This window comes from Trachurus trachurus (assembly GCF_905171665.1).
Source record: "Trachurus trachurus genome assembly, chromosome: 17".
Classification (NCBI taxonomy): Eukaryota; Metazoa; Chordata; class Actinopteri; order Carangiformes; family Carangidae; genus Trachurus; species Trachurus trachurus.
In genome coordinates this window covers 32356702-32375719 of record NC_139900.1, presented here as the reverse complement: position 1 = coordinate 32375719, position 19018 = coordinate 32356702, and the positions used below count along the sequence as shown (strand labels likewise).

The window sequence follows — 19018 nt, the reverse complement described above, 5'->3', positions numbered from 1 at the left end:
AAAAACGGAAAAGTTAGGGGGTAGGGGCCCACTTTAGTATTCTTTAAGGGGGCAGAGAATTCCTAGCAACGGCCCTGTTTGTGGACAGTCACATATGGGATATTATAGCTGGGTCAAACTCTCTAAATCCCTCATTAAAGTTTGAAAGTTTGAAAGACATGTTAAAAAGTAAGTCAGATTAATCATCATTCAGCATCCACATGTGGGCAAGTGCATAATGATGACACCAAGAGAGTGGTACAGGTCTGAATGCCTGACCCCTATAGTGAAGGGATCCGGTGACTCTGTTATGTTGTAGGGGACATTTTCCTGGCACAGTGTGGACTCACTTGTCCCCTCAGGGGAGGGGGTCACATTAGTCACCAGATCACACCCAAACTGAGCACTGGGTGATTTTGGACCAACAAGTTAGAGAGAGCTCTCCGCCACCAAAAACAAATTAAGGAAATACCTTTAAGTTAGGGTTAGAGAGGAGCATTGAAGCTGTTTTAGTGGCTTGTAGTGGCTCAACACCTGTCTGTGGAACGTAGCTGAAAGAAAAGTGGGCGACAAGTGGATCAAGAGCTCTGCAAGGACAGCTTCAGTCATCTGACAGAGGAAATTATCTGAGGCAAACACTGTGAAACTGAAACGTATTTGTTCAATGAAGCCATCAAGGCCGAACTCACACACTCCATAGCCTCTGTCACAAGCGGCACACTTTTACATTATAAGTGGAGAATATGTCCAAATACTTGTTCATCGACAGAGGAGCCACCTCCAATTATGGTCTGAGGATTGTGCTCCCTGCTCAGTTTTGCAGGCATTTACTCATTACAACAAATGAGGACATAAAAAATGCCAGCAGTTGTGTTCTCGTGACAACTAATGGTTTGTGCCCATTGAGATGAAGGCAGACTAATCCGAGCCTGCGCCGTCCGACCGTGCCTTCAGCCAATTCAATTAAGAGCCCAACATGGATCAGCATCAGTCACTCAGTGGTTCAACCGAGCTGCCAAGATAGAAGATAAAGACAGAAAAGATATAATACAATCAAAGTGTTTACATATAAACACTTTGAAGGGTTTGATAAAATTACAGATTCTTTGGTGTATTGCGTAATCAAGGCACTGATGAGAACATGACAGGAGAAAACCAGGAGACAGATCTCACTGCAGTTACAAATCGTGGGATGCGTTCTTGTTTCTGATATGGTGGAGGAGTTTGGATATTGTATCCTCCGTCTCTCTGATGTATTATAGAGTGGGAGCTCTGATCCATGAAAGTGTTGGGGGAAGGGCTGTGCTGTAGGTTAGAAGTGTTATACTGACTGAATTTGTGTGTGTGCTCAGACAGAGGAGAGGGGGTGAAGACAAAACCGCATTGATGCTGAGGAATGTTCAACCACTGCGTTTACTCTGAATGAAGCATCTGCATAACGTCAGAAAGACTTGTAAGTTGTACATACAGTTGCCTCGGGTCTATGGATTCTGTTTTTCCGCGTTTGCAGTTGTTCATTCATGCTCACTCTCTCCACAATAAACAAGTTTGCAGGCTCGCTCCCTTTTCCAGTGAAAAAAAAAAAAGAAGCAAACTTTGTTTTTGGAGATCCTCCATAAGATACATAAGTGTTTGTGTGCCATCTTAATAATAGGGCATAAACAAAGCTGACGTTCAGGAGCCAGATAAGCCGCCTCGCTTCTGTGTCCTCCCCTCCACCCCCCACGCCCCCCTGTGTTTTCTGGGGAGACAGGAAGCAGCAGCAGCAGCAGCAGCCATATACCTGATTATTAACCACACACAGCCTACAATGCTGCATTAATAGATCTGTCCAGGCCTCGGATGCGGGTGCCAGCGGAGGCACGTTGCTGAAGCAGCTAATGATTCAAGGGGATTACAGCTTCTAATTTGCAACAACTTTGTGTTTAAGAGAATATGGGATGACATGTGTGTAGATAAGTGGGAGACACAAAGAGAGAAAAACAAAACAAAACAGCGCTTCCTGGATACAAGGTGCATGTACTTTTATGTTATACTCCAAAAGTGGTAAAATAACAATTCTAAGGAAAGGACAACTTGTCTATACAAACTTGCACATAAACAACTTTGCGAACCAGTGAGTGTGGTTGCGTCCCTCATGCTTGGATGGTGCCCAAAAGAAGCCTTGAAGTAAAATGACAAATGAGTCATTTGAAGACGCCCCCACACAAACCTGTCACCACTTATGAACATCCTGCGAGCTGCTACTGTAGCTATGTATGTGTCTATTCTTAGTGGATCAACCAGGCGAAAAACAAATACCAAATGAACATCTGGCTGATTTATTGTCTTTAAATCTTAGGAGGAACGACCTCTCATTGGGACTGATTGTGATAGGATGTTGTCTTTTGTTTTTCTTCTTTTCCCCGCATTGCAATTTCTCTGGGCACTTCTTATGGTTTATTTCCTGATGTTGGATGGTTTAAATCAATATTTGTCAGCTAACACTTTTGTCAAGGTTGTGATAAACAGATGAAACTTCTTACTCGCTGGGGATTAACGTAGACTAAGCAAACCCACACACAGCAACCTTGATGGGCGTAGGGATTAGACAACACCCACCTCCTTGGTTTCCACCGCTTGCCTGATGGCGACCATAATCTTGTTATCAAAATAATTCGGCGCAGGGGAGAAAGGCAGGTCATATTCTAAATATATCAAAGACAGGGCCTGTGTGGGTGGAAGGAAAGTAGGGAAGCGGAATCAAGCACTTTGAGGGGAAGATGAATAGATTAAATAAAAAATAAGAGCTGCGGCTGAGTTGCCGTGAAACAAAAAGATCACTGAAGACGCCTATAGGCCTCGTGGATGGAGAGGAGAACAGGGATGGAGGGCTATGAGCAGAGGAGGAGAGACAGAAGCCAAGAGAGGCCAGCGACAGAGTGAGGCTGGCAGAGTTGCAAGTCCAAGCCCCAAGTCTAAGCAGATCAAACGCCCTCTACAGATAAAGCATTCTATATGACACAGAATGGGAAATAGGAAATGACAGCCAGCTCCCTACAGGGGCTTGCACAGTGTGCATGTTTGTATGGTTTGTGTGTGAGAGAGAGAGAGACAGAGAGAGAGATAAAAAATAAAAAAAAAAGTGTTTGTGTGTGTGCAATAATGAGCCAGAGTTTGGACTTTTGTTTTTCCACGGTCTGAAGTAGACAACTTATTTTCATTTTCATGCAACGCAGACCCTCAAACACAACACTCTTTTGCATGGACACACTGTTATTTATCTGTTCTCTGGTAGGCTATTGAATGTCTCTTTTTCCTTTTTTCCCAATTGGAAATATAGACATCTTATGAGAAAAGCCAAGTGACTGATGGGTAGAGAATCTCACGCAGAATACCTGTATTTTAGGCGGAGAGACTGGGATTGAAGCTAGTGGCCTGTGGGTTGATCCTGTATTGAAAAACATGTGGGCAGATCTGAAGTGGTTGATTCTCATATGTTGTGGAGAGCTCGGCAATGTGCGAAAAAAAAATCATGTCATGGTAACTAGAAAACCTGTGGTACGGAGTGAAAGTATGTCACAGTAGCTCTTTTTCCAGTCCAATGGAAGAAGATAAAGAAGTCAAGGTGATTTTTTATCAACATTTTCAAGTATTTCAGAAATCAGTCTGGAGGAACTCCAACTACATAATTGCTTGCTTGTATTTATGTAAACAAATAAAATAGTATGCCAAACGCATTATCGAATAAGATCCAGTGGTGCAATTACAATAACTGACATAAATATCACACAAATTTTACAAAGCAGAACCAAACACACTTCCTCAGTAAAAAACTCACATTGAGATTAAAGGAAGATAACGGTGGCACAATTAGAGGTCTTGAGTAAGATGTATCTGATTATGATGGTTTACCTTTCTCGGCAAGAACAACAAGCACATTTCATCACTTCCAAGAAAAAAGCTAATTAACACTATTATAAAGTCATTATACTTAGACACAACCATTTTAGTTGTGGTCCTTAATTAGAATGCAAAGGTAATGCAAACCTGCTGGCTGTTAAACTGAGTGACTGGCCACTTCTATATCCTTGGGGGCTTGTTTAGTCTTCAGGCAGAGTGGAGCTCCATGCTACAGTGCTCCTGCTGTGTGTAACACCCTGGCACTTATTATTAGACCTACACATCACAGCAGAAACCCTGAGATGAGGACTGGACTAAATGATGTGGGAACATAAAACACACATACATACACACAATTTTTTTTACCAAAGAGTGATGAAGACTTTTGAGGCATGATGAAAAACTGGGGGGAAACAACAATTCCAATGCTGGGTGATGGACACATTTGCACAAAGTCCTGCAAACACACCACATACACATGTACACACATACTCACATACACACATGGCTCTCTGCAGAGCACGAATACAAATACAAACACAGACCCCATCCATCCTGACGGGCGCTGCAGCAGCACAACATCTGTTCTCTTTTTGTGCGTAAACAGGCAGAGGAAAAGGTTGCATCAGTTCTCACTATAGCTGCAGGTTTCTGCCTAATCCTCAATCACAAGCATCCATACACCTCGTCTAATCCGCCCATGCAGTAGCAAGAAACTACTTTTCCATTTTGTGACAGTTATGGAATGTATGTAAGTCATCAGTAATTTTAAAGTATATTTTTTGGCTGTTATGCCTGGACAGGACAGTTGGAGAGAGACAACATAAGGGGAGACAGAGAGAGGGGGAAGGACATACAGCAAAGGGCCACCCGGTGGAATCGAACTGGGGCTCAACCCACTGAGCTACACGATGCGATCAGTAATTTTAAACTCATCTGAGCAGATCTGTGTAGAAAAAGTCCATTGTTTGCCAATAATGATTTATGAGACTCAGGAGAAATGATAGCGTTTTGCAAAACTGACTTACACCAGTATTTTCTGCTTTAAGGTCTGATAGCCCACTGGTTTAGTTAATTGAAGGACTCAAAAGAGGGAAAAGGTTTTTAATTAGAAGGATCAAGCTAGAGGCACAGCAGAGTCATCCATGAATGCATGGATACCATCGGCTCTGGGGCTGATTCACACGGAACAGAAACAGAGACTTACAGTTTCTTCCAAAACTTTGAGTCAGCTCAAATGTTGTGCGACTGCGCAACAAAACAAAGGTTGGAGCAACTTAAAATGACTTAAACGAACCAGAAATATCACATTCTATTCTTGCTTTTTTTATATTAATCACCCTGTCGACACAGATGTATACACAGCAGAGGCTGCGCTTTCTCTGCAGGCCGCTGATAAGGCTGCATCCACAGGAACCAACAGAAGGGATTTTTGCATGCCCATCTGCAACGCAGCACCGAACCAACCAGGCGGAATCTTCCTTGGACCTCCTGGACTGTCAAACGGCCTTCTGCTGCCTAATGACCGTTATGAGGTTCAGTCCAGGATCCAGAAATAATCTGCACAACTTGTGAAGCCAGCAACAACAGCGTGGTTAGTTGCATCAAATATTTTGGTGTGTGTGTGTGTGTGTGTGTGTGTGTGTGTGTGTGTGTGTGTGTGCCCACATGTGTGTGCGTGCATGCTGTTTGTGGGCTTGTACATTATTTTAAGATCAAGCAGAGGTCATACGGCTCGTGGAAGGTTGCAACTAGGGGGGCACTAAAATTAAAAATACTCTGTATTTGTGTCGCCACGACAACCAAAACGCTGTGTATGGTGATATTATTAGTTTATACTCGCTCGCACTGCACACTACAATCTTCTGCTTCAACTTGCTTACGCCTTCTGATGTTCCCTGCGTGGAGCCTCACACACTAAGAGCAACACACATGCACTCATGTATGTAATGCAATGTGCCAGTGCATTTCCACCACAATGCTACACATATTCTGGTCTTTAAGGGAAAAAAAGAAAAAGAAAAAGAAAAAAAAAACATTTCTTATCACACACAGAAAACGCAGATTTACTTGTGGTGTTCAAGGGAAAGAGGTTCCCTGCCAGACGGCACTCAGAGGAAAAAAAGCACACAGCCACTTTAACGCAACGGCTTAAAGTCAGGGGTTTGGAGAAAGAGAGAGAGAGATACAGTGGGAGAAAAAGGAAACAGAGTGTGTCAGACAAACAGAGAGGGGATGTGACAGACGAGATTTCCAATATTTGCGTCTCCGTAGCGAGAATGGGGGATTTGCTGACGGCTTTGCTGCAAACATTCTCAACCTGTTTTTAGAGGGAGTGACAAGAATGAGCAAATCCTCATGTTGCAAACCAAAATAAACAGCACACACACTCACACATTTCAGAAGCTGCACACTTGGCCTTAGCACAGCAGAATTTTTTTGAACTGACATAAGAGTTGAAAAAAAAAACAAAAAAAACACAGAATTTCAAAATCAATATTCTCCCTAACTGGGAAATATAATCTATAAGATGAACCAGTTTGCACAATGGAGTCATCACGCTTGTTGGGCGCTGGGAACAGATGAAAGTTGGCCATTTCAATGTTGTTATGGAAACGAGATGAGATTGTGTGACAAGAAGACACTTATCACATTTAGCTGCTCCGCATCCAATCTGCCCAGATTCTGCTAATTACCTCTTTTCTGTGAACTGACCTGAGTGCCCCAGTTTTCTCTTTCATTCAAATCTCTGAGCTTTTTCCCTTCTTTTTTCCCAATGTATGTCCTCCATCCAACTCCATCCATTCCCATCATCCTCTCTTTCTCCTAACCCCTCTCTCTCTCTGTCTCTCTTTCTCTGTCTCTCTTGATCCTAACACTGTAAGTGGTGATGTCACCCTCTCCAGCGAGTTAACAGTGTGAGGTGAAAGCTACTATTTTGCTCCTGCGGTCTGGGTTAAGAGCCCACTCACTGAGATAAGAGAGCATTGTTTACTTGGCCCAGCCTAGTTACAACTCCCACACAGGCACACATGGAGAGATCTGCCGCACGGCAACGCTCGGCTCTACTGTCACACTCTCCGCAATGTAATGTATGGTCACAGCCAGTTACTGAGAGCGGCATGCGGAGCGGCTGCAGCCTTAAACTGATGCTAGTGTAATTGAATAAGCTTGTGAGACCTTAAAGATGAAATCGCAGTACTGATACATACGTGCAGGTCTTGTGTTAGTGCAACAAAAATGTCTTTACCATAATGTTATATTTGTTTTTTATTGGTAATATTCATATTTCATGTGTGTATGTGTTATCTATTTCCCCACTGTCAACTTGTCAGTCATTTGTTCAAAGTTATTACAGTGACCCATAAGAAAATAGTTATACAAATAAACTGTTGGTTGATCGAGTTTAATATATGTTTAATATAAATTGACATTTATATTATTATAGTTATTTATAGAGTGATGTGTCATCTTAGTTGTCAGTATTTCTTTAATTTGTACATTAATTAATCAAATTGTGTGATTTGTTTGCATATTTTATAAACTTATTTTAAGGAATTTAGTACAAAAACACCTTTGCGACTGGTGCTTTTTGTGTATTTGTTGGCCATTTCATTGTGATTGAATTTGAGTAATTGTCTAGAGTGACTAAGGTGTAATCAGTCATTGAGGAAGACTCAGTGAAGTTAATAGCCTATTATTTTTAACCAATATTTTCCTCCAGACAAATCTTTCAATAGCGCTTGTCTTTGTGCTTAAAGAGAATGGTCCTTTGCTTTTTCCACTCAATAATATCTTTCTTCAAATTGCACTTTAGAGTGAGTAAATTCACATTCACATACATTAAATTGTATCTTGGAGAAAATTGTCTGTTTCTTTTAGCACATACACAAGAGAACGCTCACACAACATCCCACTCATCACTTGTCACTGGCTCTGTATCTTCATTGTCTCCATCAGGGCTCTTTTCTAATTTACTTGGCTGCCATTCACATTCATTCATTAAGTTTCTGTGGCAGGTTTCACAGCACAGATTTGGCACAAGAGGGGGGATCTAAACTCAACACACCTCCTCACTCTGCTCTCTCACACAGTCTCCACCATCACGTTGGTCTACATACCGGTACTTCATGCCCGTGAGCTTGGCGGTGGACTCCTTCAGGTTGTGGTGGTAGCGGTGGGTGAAGGAGCCCAGGCTGCGGGCGATAAGAGCCACTGTGCGGAAGCGGGCGCGGGCCTGGCTGGCTGTGTTGGGGCTGGTGGCGTTCTGCTTGCTGTGCTCGCCATTACGCGGGGCCTTCAGCCCGTGGTCCGTACATGCAAAGGACACCTGCATGGCTGTTGGCAAAGGCCACTAGAGCTGCTCCAAGACAAACAAATGTTTGTTTGTGTCCTTAATGTACTTAACAGTCTTTTTTCTGTCTCTGCAAGTTGTTTTATTTTGCACTCTGTTTGTTTGTTTCTATGTGAAATTGAAAGTCAGTCGTCCAGGCCAGCTCTGACTGGTGCTGCCGAATCTCATACGGAAATCACGGGCAGCAGTGATGCAAGCGTGAGATTGTTCAGTTTCTCTAGGAAGGAGACTCTCAAGCTGAGGTTACGTCAAGATTGGACATAGCAGCGGTGGTGCAGTCCCGGTCAGTGTGTGAAGAGTTGAGATGAGGATCCTGAGCTGCTCTGACACCACCTGAAAACATGAGAGAGGATGGAGATGGAGGGAGAAGGATGGAGGAGAACAGGAACTGAATGAGTCGCTTGAAGAGTCGCCCAGTGAGAAGAGAAGAGGGGAATGCAGTTGTGTGTCGCAGAGGGTTAGAGGGGGGAGCTTTAAAAGTGTGAGGAGAGATGTTCTGCTAAACCAAAGACTAACTTAAAGCAGATATCAGCTTCACGGCCGTTTCGGCTAATGCTGCGTTCAAGGCAGGCTTTTGAAACCGTAAGTTACAGCTTCAAGTCACAACTACGACTTGGTAGCGTTCCAGGTAACCCGTAGCTCGTGTTTTTACCATCCTGTTGTCTGTGAAAGTTCCCTATAACGGCCACTCGTAACTTCCGACCCGTGAACTCGTACCAGATCGAACTGGTATGACTTCACAGGAAGGAAAAACACAAAGTACGAGTTTCTTTGAACGCACCATGAGTTAGCAGCCCCCGCCCTTGTCAGGCATCAATTGGTCCTCGTGCTACGTCACCACATTCACGCGCATCCCTTGGCTGCACACACAGCCCTTCATGCCGTTCTCTCTCCTCATTGGATAACACTTGTATCCCACAAGGAAAATTTTCTCCTCGGGTTACAGCAGAGCAGAGTGACGGAGAGACTCGTGTTTAGGCTGAAATACTTCATGTAAGTGATTGCTGACGGAAAATAGGACTATTTAGGACTTATATTAACAAAAACATTCCACTGATATCTGCTTTAAGGGAAAAAAAACCTGTAAAACCTCTTTGTGTTTTATTTTTATGGGCTGTTTTCTCCAGTTTAATGCCTTTTGCTCACAACTCTAAGCTGCTTCAACGTGACAACATGAAGAACAAGAGCAATTCTGCCCTAGTTCTTCTTCTATCTAATTTTTCCCTTTCTGTCCTGTCCTATCTCCCATTCTTTATCCTGTATATTTATTTTTTCACTTTTTTTCAACTCTAATTCCATCTCTCTCTTTTTTGCTCATTTGTGACGAGTCTAATTCTGTTTACAGAGTGTACCTCTAATGCCTCTTTTCATGTGTTTCTCTGTAGATTAGGATTTGTCAGTCTGCCAAGAGTTGTGTGTCTGGGGAGTCATTCTTGCCCTTAAACCACAGCTAAGCCCTTTAGTCCAACACCTGGAGTGAGGAGAGTAACACTGCACCATCACACTGTGCTCTCACACTGTGCCACTCACTCAGACTCAGACACACACACACACACACACACACACACACACACACACACACACACACACACACACACACACACACACACGGACACCCTATCACTCCTGTCACACATCTTTAAAATAAGGTCATGCTTTCACAGTAAAGCCAAGGCATGCAAATGTGTACTGCTCAAAATCTCTTTAAAAAAGCTGCATTTGCATCCACATGCAACACAGACAAGCCATATTTCTATGGATACAGGTGTTCTTACACACAGTGGGATGTCAGCGCTCTTTGAGAAACAAGGATGAAGCAGGACGAGATTCTTGATTGATGTGTGTCTTCCTACAACTTTTAGAGGAATCAAGCGGTTTCACACAGCAGACAGAGGTCCCGCAAAGATCCGCATCCCAAAAGAAGAAGAAGCAGTGGCAGCAACAGCAGCAGCAGCAGCAGCAGCAGCAGTGTTCTCAGTCACTGTCCAAAGACCCGGCAAACAGCCTTGTCCCGTCTCCAAAGTCCTCAAGGAAGTAACACAGCTCTTACGGTTCCCAGCTCTGCAACAGGAATGCTCTGTTTGATAAAGGGACCCTGGAATGGTAATGGACAGGCGGAGAGGTGGAGGAGGAGGAGGAGGAGGAGAGAGGAGGATGCATGGTACCTCATTTCAGAGAGAAGAGGACAGATGCAGTGAGGAGGCGATGAGCAGCGCGTGTGGAGCGTAGAGAGAGTGAGCCAGACGCTGAATGAGGGGAGAGAGACTGTTTGTATAAGCTACTGGCTCTTACTGACTGGCTGAAAGAACTGCAGTGTTTTTCACTATGGCGCCACACACTCAGAGGGAGAGAGAGAGAGAGAGAGAGAGAGAGAGAGAGAGAGAGAGAGAGAGAGAGAGAGAGAGAGAGAGAGAGAGGTGTATTGTGAATGAAAATCAAGGCAGCTGAGTTGATGTGAGATGATGTGTGTGTGTGTTTGTGTTCATTTACTTAAAGAAATCCGCCTCAGGCGGGATGTAAAGGCGACATATTGTGGATGATTGTTATAACCTAAATGTGAACGTTACAGGCACGCTTCACTTCACCGTGGATGACTTATGAGGCATTTTAGTTGCTACGCCCTCTTTCTGTTGTCTACCGTTACGGTGCTTGCCCTTTTCAAACTGCTGTAACCTTTGTGCTCACCCAATAAGCGCCCACCTCCAACCTATGACCCGTAACATCAGTTCAAAGCACTTTGTATTAAGTCCTGCAAAATTGTACGGGCTATATAGTTTGTTTCAGGCTTAGAAAAGGACCCAGAGAGACCTACTCCGACTCTGACATCTTAGAACAGATGTTAAGTAACAGATCAGTTGAAGTGGCATGCTGAAATAAAGCAGTAACCAGCATACAGGCAGTGCAGCATCTTACTTTCCTCCCCCACTGAGCAGCAATGTGACAATGCAGGATTTCATGGTTCATTGAACATCACCAGGCCTGGAGGCCAACACAGTTTTATTTATATCCTTGTGATTGCAGTTGATAACAGAAGACACTGGTGAAGTTAGTTGGGCAAAGCCCCGTCTTTTTTTGATGCCGACACTGGCCTCTGGGGCAACAGAAGCATTTGGAGTGGCAGAGTTGGTGAGGACAGGAGGTGAGATTAAATGCAAGTCCAAAAAAAAAAAAGATTCCACGTAAAAGCATTTGTTGTGAGCTGATGTGAGCTTACACCATTTTTACCTTACCATGTAACTGCATGTACAGTAATTAACAGAAATACTAGAGAATAGAGATGCAGATTTTTTGCCGTAAGACTTGTGAAATCTGACGAGTCATGATTTTTATTTTGTCTTTTGAAGCTATTACTATTATGAGAAGTAGCTTGGCAGCCAATTTTTATTTTCATTTTTGCACTGTCATAAAAAGGAAATTGCAGGACCGACCAGAGTTGTGTTACAAATAGCCAAAATGAAAGCAGCATAGGCCTGGCCTTTTATCTGCACTTTGGGTCAAGATCCAAAATATGTGGGATCATGCAGTAGCCATGATCTATAAACTGTTTGTCAATTTCAATTTCATTCAATGTAATTTCTGTTTATTTTTGTTTGTTTTGTGGTTTTCAAGAGACAAATCAGAAATTACCATGATGACATCCAGGTCATTTTAGCATTTTTTGTTGTTGTTGTTGTTGTAAAACTCACTATAGAGAACACTTTGATCTTAATGTGTAAAATCAGGTGCCTCTTTGCCTGCCAGCAAAACTGTGTTTTTGGCCTGACTGTGTTGTCCTGCGGCACTGTGGGGAGGTAACTGCAATGTCATGCCATAGTCTCAAACATCCCTCTGATATCTCGAGCACCTGCAAGGATACAATACTTTCCTGTCGATCCCATTTAAAAGTGTGTCAGTCAAAAGTGTCAACTAGAACTGTTACGATGTGGGCTGGAATCCCCAACAGGCGGTATCGCCGTTACCCTGAGGCAAAGCACTCTGCCTTTAATTGCTCCAGCAGGAACCTATAATAGAGTTCTGAAACGTTGTTGCTAAGACACAAACCTCCACACGCTGAGTTTGCTGAAACAGAGGAGCAACAATGACGCTGCAATGAGGAGACTAACACATGGATTTCCCCCAGTTTGCAACAACATAGCTTTGTAGCATTGCCTGTATGTCACCAAAGTACTGAATCTATTTATATGTAGAATATCAATTTTCTCATAATAGACCCTGCTATCTAAATAAAGCCCTCAGGAACGTCAGATTCCATGTAGGATAATTACAGCCATGTACACAGTCTGCTGCTTGACTAAAAGATTTTTGTGTTTCACATTTTACTGTTGTGCTCAAAAGGCTATTCGACATCTAATAGATAGTTTTCCTTATCAGCACTAACCTTCTGTAGAGAAAATGAGAGATAATGAGAGGGGGAAACCTTTCCAGGCTGACTGTGACGTCACTGCTGCAGCAGTCCCATTCTCTGCCGGCTCGATCATCCTCTCTCTCAGTGTGATTGCCCCTACAGTCTTCTTTTTCCTCACATCCACTGTCAGTCTGTTATCTCCTCGCTCTCACTCTAAATCACCATTTAACACAGGGCTCTGTCTCACTCCAAGTCCGTAGTGTTTCCCCTATGCTGCAGATTAGACCGGGAGTGCAAGTCATTGTGATGCACTGCACGTACAACACCATAGAGGAAGAATTGGTTGTCTAATCTGCCCTAATAGGGTGGTTCTGACTCTGTGTAGACATGGTGGTCACAGTTATTAAGCGCTACAAATTTCTCTCGGGGCCAGCAAACATGCATGAAATACTGATGATGAGGCTCGAGTCTGAATCTGACAATATGGGCTTTTGAATGAAAATGCACAACTGTCATGATCATTATAAGCGTCAGCACCAAAACCACCAATTTTGTCATCTCTTCACATCATCATCATCATCGCCATCATCATAATCATCATCAGCATCGCCATTGTCCCATAACTATTATTCTCATTATCATCCCCACCATCAGCAACACTATCAGGCCAGCTTCCGCCATAACAGCATCTCAGTTTGAATGCAACACATATCGGTGACACTGATGGATGCTGACATCTTTATTGTGACAGTCCCTTCAGATGCCTAGTGACCTATGCATTTGCCCAGCAGGCATTTGGCCTTATGGCAGGGAAACTAAAGTGGATGCAGAACCATTTATTTCCAACGGGGAAGCACTCAGTGGTTCATAGATTCAGTATTGACTAAATGGCTGTGCAATCGCAGAATCTTTATGTCAGGATAAATGGTTCACAAGCTCACCTTGGAGTTTTACCAAAACAAAATGTGTCTATCCCGAACAATGTGGGTTGAATGACTGTTAACTGGTGTTTACTTGTTCTAAATAAAACACCCTTAATACAGTTAACTTTGCCACCTGTGAACTGTATTTGTCATCATTAGTTGATCTGCTTCAGTTTGGGACAGGGTTGCTGTTAAAGTAGGTACACTACATCTGAAGCTAGCTAAGCATCTCAGCTTATCTTATCTTAGATTAACCTAATAGCCTACTTAGTTTATCTTATTTTAGGTTATTACAATTTATCTTAGCTTGTCTTAGTTCAACGTAACTTAATCCATCTATCAGCATCTCTATAGCACAACAATTTACACCATGTATCTGGTTGAAACACATAGAAAAATAGTCCAAGTCACAGAGTACGGTAAAGAAAGGTTTGACGTTTTGGTTTATACTCTTATTTGCTTTCTTTCCCAGAGTGAGGTGATAAAAATGATGCTAAATGTGAAACCAGCAGCCGGCTCATAAGACCAGGAAAAGAGGGAAACAGATAGTCTGGCTCTGTCACTAATTAACACATTATATCTCATTTGTTTCATATTCTGTACACAAACAAAAATAAAAAAAGAGCAGGAGTCGCAGTACCCAGCCAACAGCGCAGTTCAGTAAGTAATTGACCCCAGTGAAAACAACAACTTGTGAGTTTTACACTTTGTTCAGGGCGCAGTTTGGTGGAGGCAGATTTCTCTCAGCCACATGAAACTCCCCCGTTTCTAGTTGTTATGCAAAATGAAGTCCTCTTGCTAATTGCTTGATATTGAGTATACACTTGGTTCTGATTCCCACACACAAACATACACAATCAATCATAAGAGATAAAACGTGAATTTGGTGTCAGTTATAAGATACTGTGAGCCCAGAAAGTGACAAACCCAATAGGACTCAATCACGAGGCCTCATTACTAACTTCAGTCCTCAAGTCTTCCCCCAGTACTGAAACCTGCCAAAGCCACAGAAGACATTGCAGTTTGTCTGATGGTGGCCTCATGTGCCTTAAACGTCAAGTCTAATTACAGAGGGGAATTAGAGCTGGGTCTTGCTGTGCTAACACACACACACTGTCTTATCAGGAGATGATGAAAGCATTAGGTATTTAACAGGACCAGGGACCCTGCTGAGCAAGTTAAACTTTAATCCTTACTTCCAGTGGTTTATAAATGATACAAATTGAAGCAAACTGACAAACAGGCTGCTGTTTACCCTGTCTGGCCTTTGAATAAATTCACATTAATAGGAGATATCATAAAAGTTGCCGCTTATTAACCAGAGTCAACAAAAATGATGCAAAATGTGCATGCTTTAAAATATGTGCATGTTGTTATACAAGCTCTCTAACACTGTGATATATTGCAGTATGGCCTAAATGTTCAGCATTCATCGAACTGTGAGAAACCTGGATTTTTAAATATATGCTTACTTCCTCAGACACACAACATCCTACCTGTAGACCATGTTGGCGCTCGGCTGGGCTGACGCCTGAAAAAAGGGGCTGCGTACTTGAAAAAGCTCATCTAAACTCTGCGGCTCTCGAGGCTTGCAGGCTTCAAAGCTTCCTGGGAGTAAACTGGTGGGGCTTGGGGGTAACACCCTGGTTGCTGCCCCCTGCCTTTGCTGGATACTGGGGCAGCGATCCAGCCTTGGCCCCCCTCTCTGCCTGGACACAGGGATCTCGCTGCAGGCTGCCTTGAGATACATGTCTGGATCAACCTCGTCTCCCGCAGGCTGACCGGACACTTTCTTTTGTTAGCAAATCTCTTTCAATATATTTAGTCATGCTGTGGAGAGAATCTGGCCTAAAAACATCTCCATGTAAGTGCAATGCAATGCAGGTCACGCGGGACCAGAGGATATCCGAGTTTGTTTGCTGTAGAGATTTTGCCATGCCCAGGGCCAGCACAGTGATTCAGAGTAATGACACTATTTCCATAGATATATCAAACAAAGTGCATGTGCTTGGACACAGCCAGGCCAACTGGACAAATGGACACACACACTCACACACATAAAAATAAAATGAACACACTAACCGTAGCAAAGGAGATAACAAATTGGCAGCCAGGAACATCACTGAGTGCCATACCTGTGATGTCAACTATATTTTTAGATGATTGACAAATTAAAAAACAAAAGGCAGCTTTTGTTTGAGCTCCTAGTGGTTAGAGCGAGACAAGCCTGCTTGTCTGCTACTGAAGCAAGCTGAACAAAGCCAGGGGGATATTTCTGTCTATACTTGTCAGAAATATCATCTTGATGCATCTGTTGCATGTAGCTACAGCCAATCCAGCAGGGAGAAATAAATGTGAGCCATCTAGTCTACCAACTCTTCCCTTAGGCAAGTGATTAAATGTTGACAACAAGTTATGTAAACAAGGCGTTTATATATCAGTGCACATATAAAGAAGGATTTTAATACGCAATGCCATCAAGGAAAGACCATTGCTATTAATGTGACAATGAAGCAGTGAAGTGGATGTTAAACAACTTGCCAACAGTTTGTCTACCTTGTTGGGATTTGAAGCTGTTGTTAATACTGCCTGGCCTTTACTGTGTGCATGAGACTGTGTCTCTTGTGAATAAAGAAATAGTACAACTTCCTCTTATGAATGAAATAGAATTTATAAGTAGGTTTCTAATAACTAGTTTTTGAGCATCAAAAATACTCCTACCTTTAGTACATTTAGTACAGTACGTCTGTATCATGGATTCTTGACAAGGTTTACAGTTGTCTGCATTATGTAAGAAAGGGGGATTGAAAAAGGTTATTAACACTGTAAAACTAAGTTTTTTTTATTTATTTTTTTACTTGTTATTAATATTAACATAAACATAAACATATTAGCATAAAAAGCACACACATGGACTATTTAGGATATTGTAAGTGTAGTAACATGCTGCCTCCTTCTTGGTTCATTGTACCTGGCTGCCATCTTGTGGACAGAATTGATATAACAGTGAGTACAAAGTTACACTTAGTATATTATAACATGCAGGAACACGCTTTCACGCTTTTCTTGAGACAACACACACAAGCACACACTAACCAACTAAACAGGAATTCCCATCATTCATTCAAAGGCCTAATCATATTCATTTAACTGAACTGAAAATGGAGATAAGATGGTGGATGAATGTGGGGGAGCTGAGAGCACCTCTGTGTCTCTGTTGCGTCCTCCCACTCAGCGTTCAGTGTGAGAGGCAGACGCAGAGCATTTAGTCTATTTCAGTCCCTGTATATGTGAGGTCTTTTCTTCATTCTTGAATGACTCAGCGATGCTTGTGCACAATCTGACTCCTGCAGGCAGCAAGGCAACACTGCTCGAAAAATTAGACCCTCACAATGGTACAGCATTGTGGTCAATCACATGTAAATGCCTTTACTTGTTCTTACAGATCAGCATTGTTACACTTCGCAAGTTATTTTCAACAAAAACTGCTCAGCAACCTTGTGCATTCTTATCTTCCTTGCACTGTCTGACTTTGCTCTCTGATGATTTTTGTTGAGCTCAGTCCCCAGTGTCAGAAATCACCATTAAATTGTTTAATTGCAATGTTTGAAATAATATTGTCTTCATTTTAGTTTTTGTAAGGTAAGTTAGGAAAAATAAGATGGTAAGAGGGAGAAAAGTGTCCTTTATGGCAAAATGAATAGGTTTTCATTTGATAAATGCAAGGGTGTAACCATAATAAGCACCTCAAAAACTACTATTGGTGTTCTATATTATATCATTGGAAAGCCTGATTAGTCACCTGTACAATGAGTTACAACTCTGCTGTTATGTTTAAGTTTTTGACAAGACCTAAAAATGCAGACCCCCCAAAAAACAGGTGTTATGGCCGAAAGGGGTTCAGCCTTGTGTCTCTCTCTCTCTCCCTTCTCCCCCCACAGCTCCACCCCGGCCCTGATCAGCACAACGAGGCTCACCTGGGCTGCTGAGCTTAAAACCCTGCAGCTGACACCAGAAAGACGGGGGGCAGTGCGTGGGGACTGCTGGGCTTGCCTGCCTCCCAATGTGGCTTGTTTTGTTTTAGTTATGTCATACTTAGTTTGTGTCACCCTCATGATTTGTATCAAATTTCTTCCTATGTTATTTAGTGTCTTTTTGTGGGGTGTTCGGGGTCATAGGTGGGTTCATTGTTATGCCCCTCCGGCCAACATAGTCTGGGGCGTAACAACAGGTATGAGGAACTTAAACACCTACTTCTTTACAGAAAAACCACAGAAACCAAAGGGGAATACACTGGCACACAGGACGTGGTCACACAACACAGGCGATCTGACAAGGACAATGGGAAAACACAGAGGTTAAATAGACGGGGAGAAACAAGGCACAGGTGGGGAAATCAACACAGGTGAGACACATTAGTGTTGATTAGTTATCACAGCAGGGAGCACACAGGACACTGACTTCAAAATAAAACAGGAACTAATAAGACACAAACCATGTTCATTCATGGAATTCCTCACACAGCTAAAGATGTGGGTAAAAAGATGTGCCAGGTCAGGGACCTAGCGTGTGGAGAATCCACACAGTTCTGAGCTTCAAGTGAGCTAGGTGTGTGCCAGTCACAGGTGTATGACTAGCCTGCCATGAGTCCAGACCTCAACCCAATGGGCTCTATGCACAGCTCCACTACTTCCTGAATTTAAGGCAGCTACACAGGTGTGTTTGACTACTCAAACACACCTGGATTAATCAGTTTGTCCAATAATGTAAGACAGGAAATAAAGGAGCTGCCTTAAGTTCAGGAAGTAGTGGAGCTGTGCATAGAGCCCATTGAACACTTTTGGGATCAGCTTGGGCGTGCTGTTCGTGCTAGAGTGACCAACACAATATAGTGTAGGCTATATTAAAAAGAAAAATAGTGTGACAATAACAAGATCAGCCACCAGGGGGGACTGTGAGGTACAGTTTAGGAGAACAGCATTTGCACTAAGGGAAAATTCAACATATGTAGCATTTAAAAAACAGCTGAAAACATGACTTAACGATAACCAGGTCTGCCAACATTAAGGGTAGTTTTTTTTTTTTTTTTTTCTTAGAGTACGAAAAATAGTAGGCACTTTACTCCAGGCACTTTCAGATGCACTTAAAAAAAATAGCACTTTATAACGGATGCACTTTAATGAATCTTAAAGCAGAAGTAAGCGGAATGTTTGTGTTAATATAAGTCTTAAATAGTTGTATCTTCCGACAGCAATCACTTAGAGTGTTTGGTCTGAAACACGGGTCTGTCAGTCACTCTGCTCTGCTGTAAGTCGAGGAGAAAACTTTCCTTGTCCAATGAGGAGAGAGAACGGCATAAAGGGGCGGTCCTCTCTGTGTGTGCAGCCAAGGGATGCACGTGAATGTGGTGACGTAGGGACGAGGGCGGGGACTGCTAACTCCATCGGCTGACAAGAAGTTAGCCAAAACGACCGGATCGCTTACTTCTGCTTTAACAGTGCTATACGACACCTTTGTCGATTACACGCACTTAAT

General features: G+C 42.8%; 1 protein-coding gene across 1 annotated transcript in view; it reads right to left on the bottom strand.

Moving 5' to 3' along the window:
• The window catches only part of kcnab1b (potassium voltage-gated channel subfamily A regulatory beta subunit 1b), a 42859-nt gene extending 27494 nt beyond the window's left edge, over window positions 1–15365 (bottom strand). The window contains exon 1 of the mRNA XM_083991669.1: window positions 14980–15365. Coding sequence (XP_083847795.1) covers window positions 14980–15233 — 254 coding nt within the window. The 5' untranslated portion in view covers window positions 15234–15365. The remainder of the gene's footprint in view (window positions 1–14979) is intronic.
• Between the last annotated feature and the right edge of the window lie 3653 nt (window positions 15366–19018).